The 18155-nt window shown below is 36.1% G+C and overlaps 1 protein-coding gene across 1 annotated transcript; it reads right to left on the reverse strand.

Annotated features, from left to right (window-relative positions):
- Positions 1-1121: 1121 nt before the first annotated feature.
- On the reverse strand, positions 1122-17892 carry AO1 (aldehyde oxidase 1). Its single transcript, XM_086234540.1, has 10 exons — positions 17221-17892; positions 15008-16693; positions 13985-14244; positions 13245-13454; positions 12861-13079; positions 11220-12185; positions 9656-9751; positions 9330-9428; positions 8911-9100; positions 1122-1699 (listed from the first exon to the last, which is right to left on the reverse strand). Exons 1-10 carry the CDS (start codon positions 17372-17374, stop codon positions 1446-1448), a joined length of 4134 nt encoding a protein of 1377 aa, XP_086090666.1. The 5' UTR covers positions 17375-17892; the 3' UTR covers positions 1122-1445.
- Between the last annotated feature and the right edge of the window lie 263 nt (positions 17893-18155).

The raw sequence follows: 18155 nt of genomic DNA on the forward strand, positions 1-18155 counted from the left end.
CTTCTTAAGCCACTACTTGCCACACAGGCTCTACTATATAACAAGCCTTTATGTGCGAAAAGTTATAGGAATTTGCACACAAAAGTGACTCAACCTCAAGTCAAGCACGTGCAAAAAATAGTTATACTACTCTGTAATAAAAATAAATAATTACACTATTTTGCAATAAAAAAATAGTTACACTAATTTTCAATAAAAATAGACAAATTAGAATTAGAAATTAATTATCTATAAAACTGTATAAATATAGTTAATTCTATTACATTTACACAAGTTGCAATTTGGTTGAGTTGATTAGAATGATTCGAAGTTATTGCAGAGTGGAACCATGCAGTACCAGACATGAGATAGATCTTCCAAAGAACAAGGCTTTTTTCGAATAAGCCAATTCATTTGGGCCCTGCAGATCCACTCTTTTTCCTATTCAAAGATCAGCCTTTTATCTCTGTGTTTTCACACCGAGAATTCTTTGCAGATGAAGAGATGTCAAATGGGCTTCTTACTTCCCAAACAGATCTTCCTACATCTATATATAAACGCTGGTTTATCAAGAATACGCAAGAAAGGTATTCGAATTGTTGATTCATCGCCAGAGATGGCTTAGAACCATTCATTATCTAATGCATTTTTCCGTTCTAACACTCCATCCGAGAGTTATCGATATTTATCAAAATTGTTCCTATCTAATGGAACGCTATTGGATCAAATGACAAAGACATTGTGGAGAAAAAGATGGAAAATTTAAGTAAAATAGAGGGTTATGAATTAACTACAAGAATGGTTGGAGGCTATGAACTAACTAGGTTAGAATTAGGGGGTTTATAATTATTTACTAAAAAAAGAAAGTCAAGTATTCTCAAATCATTCAAGTAATAAATAAAGTCATTATAATGCATCAAACAATTGAAATAACCATAGAAAATACAAAATTTGCAACTTAAGTTGTAAATATAAAAATTTGATTTTTATTTTGGTGAATAAATTAAATTTGAACTTAAATACATCTTGAGAGTTGAAAACAATTGTTTGAGACACCGAGTATATTGAGTGAATAAGTTTGAAGGATGGGTATTAGACGAGTGGATTATGTGTTTTACATAAGTGTGGCATTTTGGGAATTACATGTTGATGGTCGGCACCGTGATCAACATCTTCTATCTGCCTAAAAATTAAAAAAAAAAATAATAATAATAATTTCGTACATATAACCCACAAAATTTACTACAATGACTTTTTTTCTTTTTTGTTACAATCATTACAATAACCCAAAAAATCAAATTTAATCATATTGGGTTACAATTTTGCAAAACCAAGTTTAGAACAACCAGAAAAAAACACCAAACAAAATCTACAGAGAAATTTTCAAATTGAATCAAACCATCATTTATTCGTAGTTAAAAATTAAAACTAAAAAATGGAGCCCTCTTGCTTTGGGTTGTAGCTATTTATTTGGAGTTCAATACACATTTTCTTTTCCGCGCGCGCCGGCCTTGAATGCATTCCAAGTAGGTCTCGACAGCTTGAAGGCCGCATAGCTCCTTCACAACAGGCATGGTAGCAGGAACATCCAACTGGAACATTGAGGGAGATCCATCTACACTGCCGCCCCATTCAACAAGCTGTTTCCGGGATTCTTTAATAGCAGCTCTTGTAGCGCAGTGAACTGACACCGCTAGAAGTAATGGTGGCTCACCAGAAGCTGCACCAAAACATATTCAAATCAGACTTGCTAGACATCATTTTGTGATAGCATACAAAGGCCTCTATTTCATAAATCCAAGTTTCACATAAGCTTAAGCCCCATTAAGGAAGGGCACACTGGTATAACAATATTATATCATTAATAAAAATTTGGACCTCTTAATATACTCAAAGAAAATATAGTAGTTATTACTTATCATACTTAGATAAATTTGCACAAATCCCACCTGTTCTTTAGGGTTTATGTGCAATCAAGGAGTAAAATTTCGGTTTTCAGGAAATTTTCAATAGAAATTTCAACGGAAATTTTAAATTAGACAAAAACAACGGAAATTGCTATCAAAATACGGAAATTTTGAATGAAACTTGACCATATATTTATTTAACATATTATCTACTATATTGATAAAAAATATTGAAAAAACCAAATTATATAGTAGGTTTCATGTGATATAAGGTAAATATAATGACGCGCTGGAGACAAATACTGTTAAAAAAATGGGTCACTAATTAATAATTATATAAATAACACCTCAAATTTATTTATATTATAATATTAAATCATGAATTAAATAAGTATTCAATAAGATGAATATAATGCGTGTTGGAGGCAAATACTTTTAAATAAAAATGGTTCACTAATTAATAATTACATAAAAATGACTTCTTTTTAAGTGATAGAAATGTATTAACGTTTATTGGTTTAGGATTTATAAACAATTATACGAAACCCCAAAACGGCCAAACGAAACTCCAAACCTATTTTTTCTTTCCAATTGCCAAAGACCCCAAACTCCAATCAACCCTAAACCTTTGTTTTTTTTTTCTTTCCTTCATTTTCTTTCTCCCGTGACTTCTCTTTCTCTTTCTCATCTTTTTCATTTTTTTCCCCAAAAGTCAAAACTGCTCCCGACAGACCACTCCCCTTTTGCTTTTTTCTTTTTTCTTTTTCTTCCTCCTTTCTTTCATTTCTCTCCACAGACTCCCACCCCCATTGCCTCTCTCTCTCTCACCAACCCACCCTCACCGTCATCTCGACCCTGCCGCCGAAACCCACCGAAAACCCAGCCCCTCTTCTCTTCCTCTCTCCATGGCCTCAGCTCCTCCCAAAACCCAGTCTCTCTCTTTCTCCATCGATCTCCTAAAAATCCCACTGCCGAAAATCTCGCTGAAATTCAGAAAATATGGAAATTTCGACGAAATTGACGAAATCTTGACGATTTTTTGTTGGTTGTGTTAAAATTTCGGGAACCCAAAAAAACGAAAAATTTTGCCTACACCTTGTGTGCAATCACCACCCAAAATATTTTTTAGGGAAAATTGTTCATACATGACACATATTTTGGAGTTAATCTTATTTTAGGACATACGTTTGAGTTTGTATTATTATAGTACACATAGTTACAGTTTGTGTTGTTTTGGGACAAACCGTCAATACCGTTTAATACCCCGTCCAAATTAGGGATAATTTGGTCTTTTCTTATATTTCTTTTTTCAGACCAAAAAAATATTAAATAAAATTTTAATTCTATTTCTAACTTAAAAAATATTAAAACTAAAGATTTAAAAGTTTAACATTAAAATAAAATATTAGAATTGAAAAAGATTAAAACTAAACAAAATTAAAATTAAAAACAAAAACATAAAAGATTAAAACAAAAAAATATAAAAAACAAGTTAAAATATTGAAGAGGGAGATGCAGATCATACCCCTCTCCTCACTCCGCCCCAACCACGCTGGCGACAACCCACCGCTCCCTCTATTTCTCTCTTCCTCTCTGTCTCTTTCTCTCTTTATTCCTCTCTCTCTCTCTCTCTCTCCACTGCTCCCTTTATTTCTCTCTTCCTCTCTCTCTCTCTTTCTCTGTCTCTGTCTCTCTCTCTACTCTGTCTCTTTCTCCAGATCTCCAGTAAAATGGTCTATTATAGTTTTTGCTCAGGGTAGGTGCTTGTAACATTTCACATCCATTCATTGTCATTCTTTAAAGACAGTGAGGCTGACTACCCAACAATTGCATCTATTTACTCACTTTCTAATTGTATACAACATGACAACCCAAATCAAGACGAGTTGATACTTACCCAAAAAACCTGATTTCGAATTCATTGATCAAGCAATCAAACTAGTTTAGATTGAGCTTTTGATCATATGACTCGACCCGTTTTACCCGTTAAAAAAAAAAATACATTTTTTCAACAAAAAATTTAAATTTAAAATATATTACATAAGTAAATACATTTTAGGGTTTTTTCAGATCTAGAACCCATTGAACCACCTGGCCCAGTTGCAAAAAATCGGTACCAAGCCAGTCCTCTACCAAAATCTCGGTGGCTTTGGGGATTGGGTTTCGGGGGGAGATGTGGTTGTCAGGGGGAGGGCGGCGGTCGAAGTTGGGGGAGATGTGGGGTTTCGGCTGGTTAGGAGCTGGGTAGGGGCGAGGAGAGACAGAGAGAGATGAGAGAGAAAGTGAGGAGAGGCAGTGGGAGCTGGGATGTGTTTCCAGACAGACAGAGAGAGGAAGAGAGAGAGAGAGAGAGAGAGAGAGAGAGAGAGAGAGAGAGAGAGAGAGAGAGAGAGAGAGAGAGAGAGAGAATGCGGGGAGGGGATGGGGCGGGGGAGAGAGGAAAGAGAAACTTAAGGGAAGAGAGAGAGAGGATGGGGTTCGGATGCTGGGATAAGAAGTTGATTAGTGATAATTAATTATTAATTACTACTGTTTGGCAGTGACAAATCATTTACTGTGGGACAGTAACTATTTAAATTGCAAAAATACTTTATTAATTCTTTATTATATAAATAAATACATTTTATTCCATAAATGTATAGTTTTAACATTATACATAAGAAAATATAAAAAATGTGCAAATTAAATGATTAATATCATAAGAAAAACCAAATAAAATATATTTATTTCTTAACGGGTTTCGCGGGTCAACACGAACACAATACGAAAATTAACGGGTCACTAAAAGGTCCACACAATTTCAACACGACACGATAAGCCTCAGCCTAAACACTGAATTTTTCTTGTCATTTCGTGTCGTGTTAACTGGTCGGATAGGATATTTCCAGGTCTACTTCCACCCCAACAAACCAACCGCCAATGACCATAGCTAGTCCTTTGACCCCTCCCTATCCTTCCTTTTCTTCCCCTCTTCCTCTCTTTCTTTTCTCTCTCTCTTTCCCGACGCGGATTCAAATACAGACAAAATGGAAGAGGCCGTTTGGCTGTTCTCCGGCGTAAGGCAACCACCTGATTGCTTGGGTTTTTGCAAATCTAACCTCTTCGAGTTTAAAAGGACCGGCGGTGATGTGAGATGACAGTTGGTGATTGGCGTGAAGAGGTCCAAATTGAGAGAGACAGAGAGAGAGAAAGGGGGAGAGAGAGAGAGAGAGAGAGAGAGAGAGAGAGAGAGAGAGGAGGAGGAGGGAAAGAAAGAAATAGATTGGGAGGGGGAGGTTGCCAGCGGTAGGACTGTCTGAGTGGAAGGGATGAAGAAGGGCTAGGGGAGGAGGAGGTGGTGGGCGATGTGGGGTTGCTGATGGTTTTTTTTTTTTAGTATTTAAATTTTAATTTGCTTTCAAAGTAAAATAAACATTTTTTTTATTTTAATAAGATTTCAATTTTTTAATTTATTTAAGGGCAAATTGGGAAATTTTGAAAATATTTTGTTTGATTTAATAGAAAAATGGATGGAGGTGGTGGACTAATTTTTTTTTTTTTTTGGGTGGTGATTGCACACAGACCCCAAAGTACATGTGGTATTTGTGCAAATTTCTCTTATACTTAATACTAAGGCCATTCTTTAAAATGTTAAGATATACTTAATACTAATAACATAGTATTAAGATCGAGCACATTTTTTATTTTCTAATCTAATTTAGAGGCAAAATTATGTCGATTGAACAATTTTGTTTCATAAAGGTTTTTTTTGCACTAATACCACCCATACTATAGCGGATGTGCACAAATACTACCCATAAAAAAAATTTTGGCAGATAACCACCTATTCTTTCACATATGTGCCAATTTGGCACCTATAGTCACTTCCGTTAATTTTTATGTTTTAAGGGTATTTCTGTCAATTCATATGATAAAAGTATTTAACATTTTGAAAAAAAAAAAAAAAAAAAAAAAAAACTCTTGTAAGTAAAGCCACCAATTTACTTACTTGACCCCAATAACTATTTATAATAAAAAAAAAAGTAAAATTTAAAGTTTATTCAAATAAAAAATAATTTAAAAAATTCATCTTCCCCACCCAATTGCAGCCATGGAAGAGAGAGAGAGAAAGTGGAATGGGGTTTCGTTGGCCGGCGCCAGAGGGGGGTTAGATCTAGGGGTGGGGCTGATCAAGGATAGGGGAGGAGAGAGAGAGATCTAGAGATAGAGATATAGATAGAGATAGAAAGAGAGAGAAAGAAAGAAAGAAAGAAATAGAGGGAGAAGAAGGGTGGCTGATTTGGGGGGGGATGAGGGGTTAATTCCCGGCTGGCGACGGTGAGGAAGGGGTGTCGGATATGTGCATGGGGCTGATTTGGCTTGGGGTAGGTGGGAGGAAGAAGGGAGGAGGGAGGAGGGAGGAGGGAGGAGGAGGAAAGAGCGAGAGATCCGGCCGACACCGAGGCCCACCAAATTCTAGTGCCACCGCTACCAGAGAGAGAGAAATCCAATAAAAGAGGAGGACGGGAAGAGAGAAAAGGGGAAGATGTGGGAGAGAGAGAGAGAGAGAGAGAGAGAGAGAGAGAGAGAGGAGAAGGGAAAGGAGGGGTAGCCAGTGATTCGGCCGGCGGCGTAGTGGGTGGCTGAGAAGGACTAGAGGGTGGTGGGGTAGGGATGAATCTGAGTTTTTTTTTTTTGTCCAATTTTACTTTTGGTTTAATATTTGATTTTGGTTGATTAATGCTTTTGGTTAATCAACCAAAACCAAATTAATTTTAGTATCTGATTTTTGTTTGGTTAAAATCTACTTTTAGTTTTGATTAAATCAAATTTTACTAACAAAAAACAGCTTTAACATACCATTTTGGTTTGTTAATGTTTTTTAAACTTTTTTTGTTTTTAATTTAACTTAAGTGCAAAATATATTTCATTACAAAAATTAATTAGAAATACTTTTGAATAAGATTTAATTTTTAAATTCTATTCAAGGACAAAATAGGCAGTTTAGAAAAAAAAAAAAAAGTTTAGGATTTAATAGAAAAGTTGATGTAGGTGTCAAATTAGCACCCTTTGCAAAATATGGGTGGTAATTTTTCAAAAAAAAAAAATTCTGGATGCTATTTGTGCACACCCCCTATCATATGGGTGGTATTAGACTATTAGTGCAAAAAAGCCTTTCATAAATTCATAAAAAAAAAATAAAAAATAAACAATAAAAAATAAAAAACAATTTTTGTTTTTCTTCTTTTTATTTTCAATTTTTTTGTTTGTAGAAAAAAAAGAACTGCCCCATAAAAAAAGAAGAACAATTTAAATTAGACACTTTATAAAAAAAAGATTTGGGAGTATAATTATATAGAAATACTTGTTAAAATGATTTTTTTTATTATACTCAAGGACAAAATGGGAAGTTTGGGACAAAAATTTAAGAATTAATAGAAAATGTGACTATAGGTGCCACATTGTCACATCTAGTGAAAGTTGGGTGGTTAATTGTAAAGAAATAAAAAATAAAAAATAAAAAATTTTGGTGGTGAATCTGCACACCCTCTATCGTCTTGGATGGTATTAGTGCTAAAAAGCCTATAGTAAATATAGCACATTATACAAGCCTATCATCAAATATAGAACATTTAACGTGCACCTATGGCAAGAGCCATGAGGCTAACGCCTTCATGGACCGCCGCTAAACACAGGGATGCCTGAGCCATTCCACTGCCTCCTCCTTTCCATTCGCACCTCAAGGCGCACATCTGCCTCATCTTTTAAAATATTAATAACAGCTACCAAGGTTTTAAAAAGCGCACGTCAGGCGCGCCTCATGGCGGAGCATATGGTTTTTTTGACGAAGCGCAGTTTGCTTCGCTTTTTTCCCATTTAGCGTACACCTCGCATCAAAGCTTACGCTTTTTCGTTGAGGCTTACGCTAAATTGGATATTCTGCTGGGTTTTAAAAAAAACAAAACAAAACACTCAAAACGACGTAGTTTTGCTCCCTGACTTTTAAAACCAGCAAAACTCTTTTCTCTCTCTATTTTTCACACATATCCCTGATTCACCCGATACCTCCATCTTCAAATATCCCTCTCTAAAAAACATAAGAACCCTAGAGGCTATTAACCCAAAATTTCCCAAAATTTGCAGGAGCTCATCAATAAAATGTATAATCTTTGAAGTTTCGACACCTCTACAAGAAGAATCTTCAACTTTCTGCATCAAAACAACTAAATTTTGGGAATTTTCGGATAACCCAGGTACTTTTTTGTGTTGTATTTTTTTAAATGAGAAAGATTTTGCTTGGAAATGGACCAAACCAGATGAGGGAGGAAGATACATGTTGTGTGGTTTTTGGAGTGGGTGTTTAGTTTTTCACCTTAACATCAGCTGGTCTTTTAACACCATATTCCATTCTTATGCAACCTAGATAGAGGGAAAAGAAAGGCCCCAAGAAAGGGGAGGCTTGTTGAAGAAGATGATTTGAATTTCATGAACGTGCATTTGCATTATGAATCTCACTTTCATCCATTGAATGAAGAAGACAACAACCATGATAGTACTAAATCTTAAGATGATAGCTTGGGTGGTGCTCTTCTTGATGATGAGGATGAGTGGAATGAATGAAGTGTATTTTCTTTTGTTTTTTGTGATTGTTAATGATCTTTATACGATCATGTTTGGATTTCTATAATTTTAGTTTAGTATTATAGTTGAATGACTTTTATTATTATTTTTTGCTAAATTATTATATTTATTTTTATTATAAATATTCGAGTCTCAAAAAACTTGCGCCTCATAAAGCTTAACCCAAAACGCGTCGCTCTACGCGTTAGCGATTTAAAACCTTGACAGCTACAGATCGAGGAAATTATAATTTTCTTGTTTATATACATACAATTACATTCTCTTTTTTTATATTTCAATTTCTGTAACACCCAATTCTCCAGCATAATTAGATATGTTTTTGAACTTTGAGATGCTTACAAGTGTTCCAGGCATGGTATGTTAATAACAAGAACAATTTCAAAAAAAAATTTGAATGACATACCTTTTGAAGAGAGAACGCGTTTCTTGTGATGTCCACTATTCAGTATTTCCACGTTGAACTGTTTGGGTACGGTGTCTATTGTAGGAATCTTATATGTCCATGTACCTTCAGCGACCACCAATCCATCAGAGTTTGTCAGGTATTCTTCAAGCATGAAAAACCCAATTCCTTGAACAAAAGCACCTTCAATCTGCAAGAACCGACATGTAATCATAAATGTTATAAAACCGCATAGACCACAAGCCAGTGAATACTACCATAAAGAATATGAAAAATTCTTCCAGGTCAATTCTGTCCCCTTGTTTCCCCATATACGATCATATACATTTGACTGCAACAACATATAGCTTGTAGACTATAAATAAGACCCGACTAAACATTGAACTTGAGTAGTATGTAAGCCTCATCATCGTGCTAACCTGTCCTAAATCCACAGCAGGGTTGAGACTCTGACCACAATCGTATAAGATGTCTGATCGCAAAATTCTGGTTTCTCCAGTTAGAAGATTTACCTCCACCTGTGACCAGATAGTTTCATTCTTATCACTGCAGAATCTTTAATTGATAGTAATTGATATTCATACTGAATATGATATTGCATTATGACTTGCTCTACAATACGGTAAGCTGCATCTATGCCCTGAGGTTAGTTGAATATTCAACCAGCGTAGCTACAACTTCAGAAGAAGAACTACTATCAGAAAAGAATACGAGGAATCAGAAAGATTGCTAAAGACAAACTTGCCTCACTCACTGCAGCACCATAGTTAAGGTAGTGCATGGAAGTAAAATCAGGGGAATAGAAAGAGCTTGCTGATAAGTTCAAAGCTTGCATGTATGCCTGCATTTTCAAAGAAGAATGATAATGACAGAGACAACATATATCAATTTGCAAATCTTATAAGAAAATGCAAGTTAAAGAAATGTTGTCATTGCTGTGGCTTTCAAAAGAAATAAAGAGAAGCTGCTGTGAAATATCATTAGTAGAAAGCTAAGGGCCCATTTGGGAGGAATGATTTCAAGTCTAGGGATTTAGTTAAAATTAGGCATTTTTGCACTAATACCACCCAGACTATAGGGGGTGTGCACAAATACCACCCAAAAAAAAAAAATTTACAATTAACCACCCATACTTTCACATAGGTGCCAAAGTGGCACCTACCGTTACATTTTATGTTAAATTTGAAATTTTTTTCCCAAATTTCTCATTTTGTCCATGAGTACAATTAATAAATAATATTTATTTTAAAACTTATTTCTAAAATCTAATTATAAAAAAAATTTAAAAACTCAAAAAAAAAAAAAAAAAAAAACAGGAAATTCCTGCCGCACCCACCTAGCCGCCACCGGCTCCTCTTTCGGACACAAGCCCACCCAGCCTCCGGTCGTCCTCCCTTCTCTCTCCATCCTCTTTCTCTTCTCCCTCTCTTTTTCTCTCTCCCTCTCCTTCCCTCTCTTCCCCTCTCCTTTTCTTTGCCAGTGCTACCATCTTTGCCTAGTTGCCGGCCGACCTCAGAGCTCATACCTCGACCCAGTCGCTGGCCTCCAGGTAGGCGCTCAGATCTGGGCAGACGAGAGAGAGAGAGAGAGAGAGAGAGAGAGAGAGAGAGAGAGAGAGAGAGAGAGAGAGAAAGGTTTTGAATTTTGATTAATAATTTTTTTGTTTACAAGAGCTCATTTGAATCTGTGGCTCATCTTCTGTTATTCTGTGACTTCTGTCTGGTGGCTTAGAAGTGGAGTTATATGTTATCTTTATTTGGAGTTTCTCAGGTACTTCCAGATTCAGGTGTGTGATCTCTTGATTGATTAACAAATTTGAGATAACTTCTCTTTATAAATATATAAAGAAATAGAATATGATTTAGTAGTAATCATAAATGTATTTATTACCATTTTTTTTTTTGTTGGAGTGGCATGGCAGGTTTTCATTACTTATAAGCTAGATAGATTATACACACACAATACGTGTGGAATATAGTGTAACTTGTAGTAGAAATGTGGTGGAATGTTGCATAGGAAGAGAGAATTTGTGGTATGTGGGAGCAAGTGAGAGGTTAGAATTAGAAGTGGGGTAATGTAATTACTACATCATCCTTAATTTTTAAACCTATTATTAAAATTTTATGAAGTAAGAAGGGTATAATTGACAAACATATTCTACATCAATTTGGCAAAAAGGGCTCTCTCAATAATAATAATAAGGATAGATAAATTAATAAAAAATAAAATTCAATTGAACTGAATTCATTTATAAAAAGAAAAAATAAAAACTAAAAAAAGTGAAGCAACATTAAATCCAAATGGAATACCTGTTCAATAAGCATCTCCCATTTAATAGAGCTCATTTGCTCCAGCAAACTTTCCTTGAGAGGAGCTAGCCTCTCAACCAAGATATTGCAGCATAATCTAACTGCCTCGCAGCTTGACTCAGATGTAGTACTCCCAGCAGTAAATCCCCCTTGAATTAAGCTCAATGTATCAGATTGTACCACTCGTACTTTATCCAAAAGATCTCCACTACCATCACACTGAATTGAACCAAGAGCAAAAGCAGCCATCTGTTTTACCTTAGTCCAGAGCCCCTGACCTAGTTCAATTCCTCCAACTTCAACAACAACAGACCCATCACTTAGAATGCTTACTTTCCCAGGAGTTGGTCTCAATTGCACTTGATGCACTATGGGTACTCGAGAAATTCCTCTTTTCCGCCATTTATTACACCTATTAAATTCCTTTACCATCTCATTCCTTTGGTTAAAGCTTGAAGATGTGGCCAACTTGTCCAAAATCAAAGGTAAAGTATACTCTAGAGGTTCACCTGCACTATCCTCATAAAATAAATTAAGGCTGTCATACGTGTGAAGATTTATGTTTCTCACATAATCCACTTCCATGGAAAGGGTAGATGCTACATGTTCAATTACAGCTTCAGCAATAAATGAACCCTGCACTTCTCCAGGGGCCCGCATAGCAGACCTACTGGGATTGTTTGTTTTGCATACCTTTATGTCGAAAGACAGAGCCCCCCAGTCATACTTCTTAAGTGCACCCAGAACATTGAGTGGCATTATTGTACTTATATCTGGGGACATCCCTGCATCAATCAATATATAAAGCTTTAAGGCTGTAATCTTCCCATCAGACTTGAATCCCACAGTATAAGTTATCTTCATGGGATGCCTTCCTCCTGCCATTATCATATCAGTCTTGCGATTGCAATACATCCTGACAGGGCGGTGTAATTTGTGTGCTGCTAGTGCGCATGCTGTTGCAACCTAAAATATCAGAATAGCAGAAAAAACTTCCATTATACGAAGGGAATCAAATCATTAAATTATCATAAACATGGGAAACATTAGTAGTTTAACATTGGAAAGAAAAAAGTCTCATGAAAAGTTTTTAACATCAAAAAACCCAACATAGAAAGACTAAAAATTCTATGTCTATCTAGCTCAGTGAGATTTAAATTAGTTTTGTCCTAGGTTAACTAGTGGTGGATTCAGACTATTTAGAATCTCCAAAGAACCATCTCAACTAAGAATAATCTAGAACCCCAACTTCTCTTTTCCTTGTTACTTGTAATCATATTACACAAAATGGAAGAAAACAACTAGATATTTTCTGCGAGTAGTAATGGAGTCAATCATACCATTTTTCTAGATGAAAACATTATCAGATGTTTGGGTTACGTTTGGCTGCTGAATAAATCAATTTACTCGTAAACTCAAAAACAATTGAAAGATTTTCTTTAGAGTAAATTTTTTTTTTTTTTTTTTTTTTTTTTTTTTTATCTTCAAAGGAAACTGCTTGCTTATCTGTTGAAATATCATACTCATTTCTACAGTAATAACAAATATTTAATGTACACTTAAAATTGGAAGCCCTCAATTATAATTTAGTAAATTTACTCAAAAAGATGGAATATAAATATTCCTGCAGCTAATACTCACAGGCATGGCTTTTATGGCCTTTCCACCAAAGCCCCCTCCAACCCTTCTTGTAATTACACGCACACTATTTTCAGGAATACCAAGACACTTTGCAATGACAGAGTGAGAAAACTGAGGGCACTGACTTGAACTGTAAACCACCATGCAGTTGTCTTCATCTGGTACAGCAAGGGCAGTTTGTGTCTCCATGTAGAAATAGTATTGTGAACCAAGTTTGATCTGACAGTAAGGTAAGCAAAGATCATAAATTCTTTTTCTGTATATGTACATATATATATATATAAATCTAACAAGAAAAGTTGAATATCCTAAATTCAAATTAGAAGAGCAGGAAAGAGTACAAAGGGGCTGGGAAACAAAGAATGACATATAGATGACAAGTACCTTAGCAGAAATAATCTTCTGATCAGCTACAGCCATTCCTTTTGATATATCACCAACCTGTTTTGGGTATAAGAAAGGAAGAACCTCAAAAAAACTAGATCTGTTAACAGCCTCTTCTACAGATAGAATTGGTGGCTCTATATCTTCCATTTCATAATCAACCACCGCAATGTTTGCCGCCAAATCTGCATGTTTCTGTGTATCCGCAACCTAAAAAAGTTCTTTTGATGAGTAAGTCAGAAACAGAATGCTCATAAGGAAGAAAATGTATTTGTATATAATTTATTTAGGAGAAGGATCCATGACATCCTATTTTTGACACAAGTTTTCAATGGGGCCCACTCCATATAGAAGTTTAACGATCCGAACCGTCTATTTTGTAGGTCTCCATTAAAAGATCATCTTTGCCAAAAATTAGGTAAATCGGAAACCGTTTACCTACAAAGATTAAATGGTCAACATTTCAAGTGTTTATTTTGTTGACCACTTAATCTTTGTAGGTAAACAGTTTCCGATTTACCTAATTTTTTGCAAGGATAATCCTTTAATAGAGAACTAAAAGATAAGACGGTTTGGATCGTTGAAATCCTATATGGAGTGGGCCCTATTGAAAACTTGTGTCAAAATTTGTGTAAAAAATAGGATGCCATGAATCCGCCCCCATTTATTTATTTATAAATATTTTACATTTATTCAAACAACAAGATTGCTAGATGATAACAATGGAATCATGGAATTACCACAAAAGCAAGGGGCTGACCAGCACATTGAGTAAGGTCATCAGCAAAAAGAGGTTCACAACCAAATACAGTCTTAGCTCCCACGTTTTCCCCGCCATTGGGGATATCTTTAATAGATATGACTGCAAAAACTCCATCTGGATGTGGTTTAGTTTTGAATTTGATTCCCTTCACCCGTGCCAAAGGCTTTGTGCTATAAATGAATGCTCCATGCAAGCAATTTATTGGTGACGGAATGTCATCTACATACACAGCCTCACCTACATGTTGATTGGCATGAATGAGATAAGCACTTTAGCTGTCAAGAGCGTGAAGCAATAAACCCAAGAAATTATAAAAACTAAATGGAAAAGATATGCGGTCAGTTCAATCAAAACTAATCATGAGACGGATGTCACGGATCATAAAAGAAATATTAAAGTCATTCCAATCCACTGTTTCTTGGCTGGATGAAACATAAATCCAGCTTGGTAACAAAAGCTAGGGTCAAACCCAACTTGGTACAAAAGCTAGGGACAGAATGATTGTTAAAAAGGTCTGTTTAGAAATTATATCATGGATAAAATGTTTTTAATTTTAAAAGGAGAGTGGGGGGAGGGGGGGAGGGATATTGTTTATTGTTTATTGCTATAAACAATAAAATAACATAACAGTGGACAAGAAGTCCACCCCAGAAATACAAAAAAAACACTGATTACACATAAATATACTATTTCTGTGCAAACAAAAACCAAAGCCCACAATTAACCCCAAAGCTTTCCAAACTAACAGAATAGCAGATAGAGACAGCGAAGAAAAAGGACAAATGAAAAACAAAAAAACACACGCACAGGGAAAGGAGATTTTTTCTAGCAACAAAATATAACCTAAGCCCAGAGACTGAAGATTTAAATTTTTCTATATCTTCATACCTTAAATGTGAGTAATAAGTTTAAAACAAATATATCACCATTAGCATCAAAGAGACCAAAAAAAGGATACTAGTAATTTGACATCCTCATAATCATGTAAATAATAACGAACCTGAAGCTTGGATGGCAGCCCCAGATTTTGTAATTGGCTCACCAACTGGATAATACTCTGTACTTGAATTGAGCACCTGTTTAGCAGATGCTAGAACAGATGGAATCTTATCATTATAACTTTGGTTCTTTTTTGGCTTGGAAGCCTTGGCCAACAAAGTATATTCCAAGAAACCATCAGAAATTTCAGCTTCACTGTCAATAAAGGGACTAAAGAACTCAAATAGAAAACCGCTAGCCAAGCTTGACCTGTAAGCAGGAGCCATAGTGCCTTCTTCAGGAACCACAGTAGCTCTTACTAATTTAATAGCTTCATACAAAACACCAGCACTCAGCAATTTTCCTGTTAAAAATTCCTCAACCTTTCTTGCTCTAATTGCATGTTTAGTCCCATAAGCACCAAAAGACAGACAACAGTGATCTACCCTAATTCCAGTAAAAGTATTACATGAAGAAACTTCAGCCAAGAAGGCAGCATTTAAGTAAGGCAATGCGTTTCCTAGCGGTCTGGGTGCAGCTCGATAGGTTTCAAACAGCATCATGGTGTTGGTTTCTGGAGAAACTTTTCTAACAGCATCCCAATTTGGGATTTTAACACTTAGAAGTACACTTTCGGGATCCAATGGAGGTCTTTTCAGCAAATCCTCCAACATAATCATTTCAGATCTAGTACCACTAATTATATCTACTGTTGAATCCACAGCAAGAAGTATTGTAGCAATATCTGAAGGAAAGCATTTTCTTTGTGCCATCACCAAATTCCCTCCAATACTAGCTGTATTTCTGACAAACCCTGAAGCAATTTTCTCCATATGATCGGAAATTATTTTAAACACTACCTCACCTCTCGAGAGAAATTCAACTTTGCTGTTTTTCTTTAAAGCTTCAATAACCTTAGAGATTGTTACAACTGCTCCAATCTCAACCCCTGTTCGGTCCATCCTAATCATTGATAGTTCGGGAACATTTTTGAGATCAATGTATCTGTCATAGCCTTTTAGCTCTTTGTAATAACCCATCCCTGTGTTACCAACAACTAATTTCATCTCACTTTTATTATTCAAATCAGTTTCTTTTAATAAGCTTTGAAGCTCCTCAACACTAACAGGATTGTACCAACCATATCTCTTAGGATCCAAATGCGTAGCAGACCTGATTTCATTTCTTAAAAACTCAGGAAATGTACAAATCTCACCATTACGGTTATATAGAGGTAAATTATTTATCTTTACTTCCTTACTGTCTCCCTTTCTCCAAAAAGAGTTGAACCCCAAATCCTCCATATCAACATCAGCTGAAAAACTCTTGCAGGCATCAGCAATTGATCGATACCCAGTACAACGACAGAGGTTTCCTGCAATAGCCTTTTCAGCTTCAGAAACAGTCAGCTTGGAGAAGCCAGGAGGGGGCTCCTCTCGATTGGTCTTATTAGCATTGACAAGAGCTCCAAAGAGTGAAACACACATGCCGGGAGTGCAAAAGCCGCATTGAGAAGCATGGAAACCAGCAATCCTTTGGTGAATTGGGTGGAACCCATCTTTGCTATTTCCAAGGCCTTCAGATGTTGTAATCGAGCATCCATTTATGCTGCAAAGTAGTGTGAGACATGAACTTACAGTAAAATCTTCCACTTTGTCAAGAACAGGGTCGTACTTGGACAGTAGCACAACACAAGCACCACAACCACCTGCAACCATATTTTTAAGCTTATTAAACCGTCTCCAACTTTCTGGGGATAATTCATAATCAGACATAATAAGAATGTTAAAAGGTTAGCAAACACAATTTATAACAAGAAATAGAAAGATTATTACTGCAAAGCCTGAAATTACAGACTCATCAGCATAAAAGAAGCCTTTTACTTTGGTTTACAATAACTTACTGCAACATTATTTTAGATAATACACCAAAATTCAGAATATGACCTACTTTTTCTTTTCCTCAGTTAGAAAAAAGAGTACAGTTACATCAACAAGCATTAACCAGCACTCAGACAAAGCCTTCAAATGAACCTTTCTATTTGCATATATATACACATCAGAGCAGACACAAACAAAACCCATATCCTCTAATACGTCAAAAGACCAGTACAACTGTATAACACACTCAAGTTCAACATAGAGGAAACTAAACACACCAATCACTCTGACCCAGAAACGAAATTACACCAATCACAAAGACACACACACATATGTATATAGAGAGAAAGAGGACCTTCGCCACAGCTGAGCTTGACACTTTTGAAGCGAGTCTGGGTACGCAAGAACTCAAGCAAAGTAGTTGAAGGGTCGACAGTTGGGAGCTCAAACCTCTCCCCATTAACAGCGAAAACCAGAGTAGCTCTTCTTGTTGCTTCTGTTTCGGCCATAATTTCCGAGACCCACTGAACTTCAGAGGCAGAGCTACAGCTACCACCGATACTAAATCACACATCACTCGAAATCCCACTCACTCCAGAAAAAGAAAAACACTCATTCAGAAGATTCGACACCATGATGTCACCATCAGACCAATCAATTCTTTATTACCTTGTCGATTGTCATTTTCTCCATACGTTTTAGAGCATTTTCAAACGGGTTTCTAACCGCCTTGTTGATCCTCTACCAGGAAAACTAGGCTTTCATTCAATCTGACTGTTGAAAAATATTCAACGATTCAGATCACGCCACGTCAGCTATACGGAGGAAAAGAACGTCCTATCTTGTCTCTCGTTACGGAAAAAGAAATAGAAAAGGAATTTAAGGAAGGTGATGATGGGTTTGGTATGGGGTTGACTGTTGAACACCGGAGAGAGACTTTTGGTAGAGAGAGTAGGACTTGGAAATCTGTTGGAATTGGATTATTGGAGGTTCATACGGTATCTCTGAATATTCGAAAGAAAATGGAGGAAAATTGACGGCATGAATATGTAAGAGGGCTGCTATTTGCACACCCCTTTTTTTCTTTTTGCACACCCTTTTTCTCTTTTTTTCTCTTACGCACCCCACACACTTACCTCAAATTCAAAACCTCTCAACACACACCCAACCCATTACCAAAATACCCTCATTTCATTACACACCATCCCCTCTTTCCCTCTCTTTTTTCTCTCGTTCACACCCCCCTTCCCCTGTTTTTTTTTTTTTTTCCTTCTTCTCCAACCCTCCCCC

This window comes from Dryas octopetala, chromosome 1 (genome assembly GCF_963921425.1).
Source record: "Dryas octopetala chromosome 1, drDryOcto1.1, whole genome shotgun sequence".
NCBI lineage: Eukaryota > Viridiplantae > Streptophyta > Magnoliopsida > Rosales > Rosaceae > Dryas > Dryas octopetala.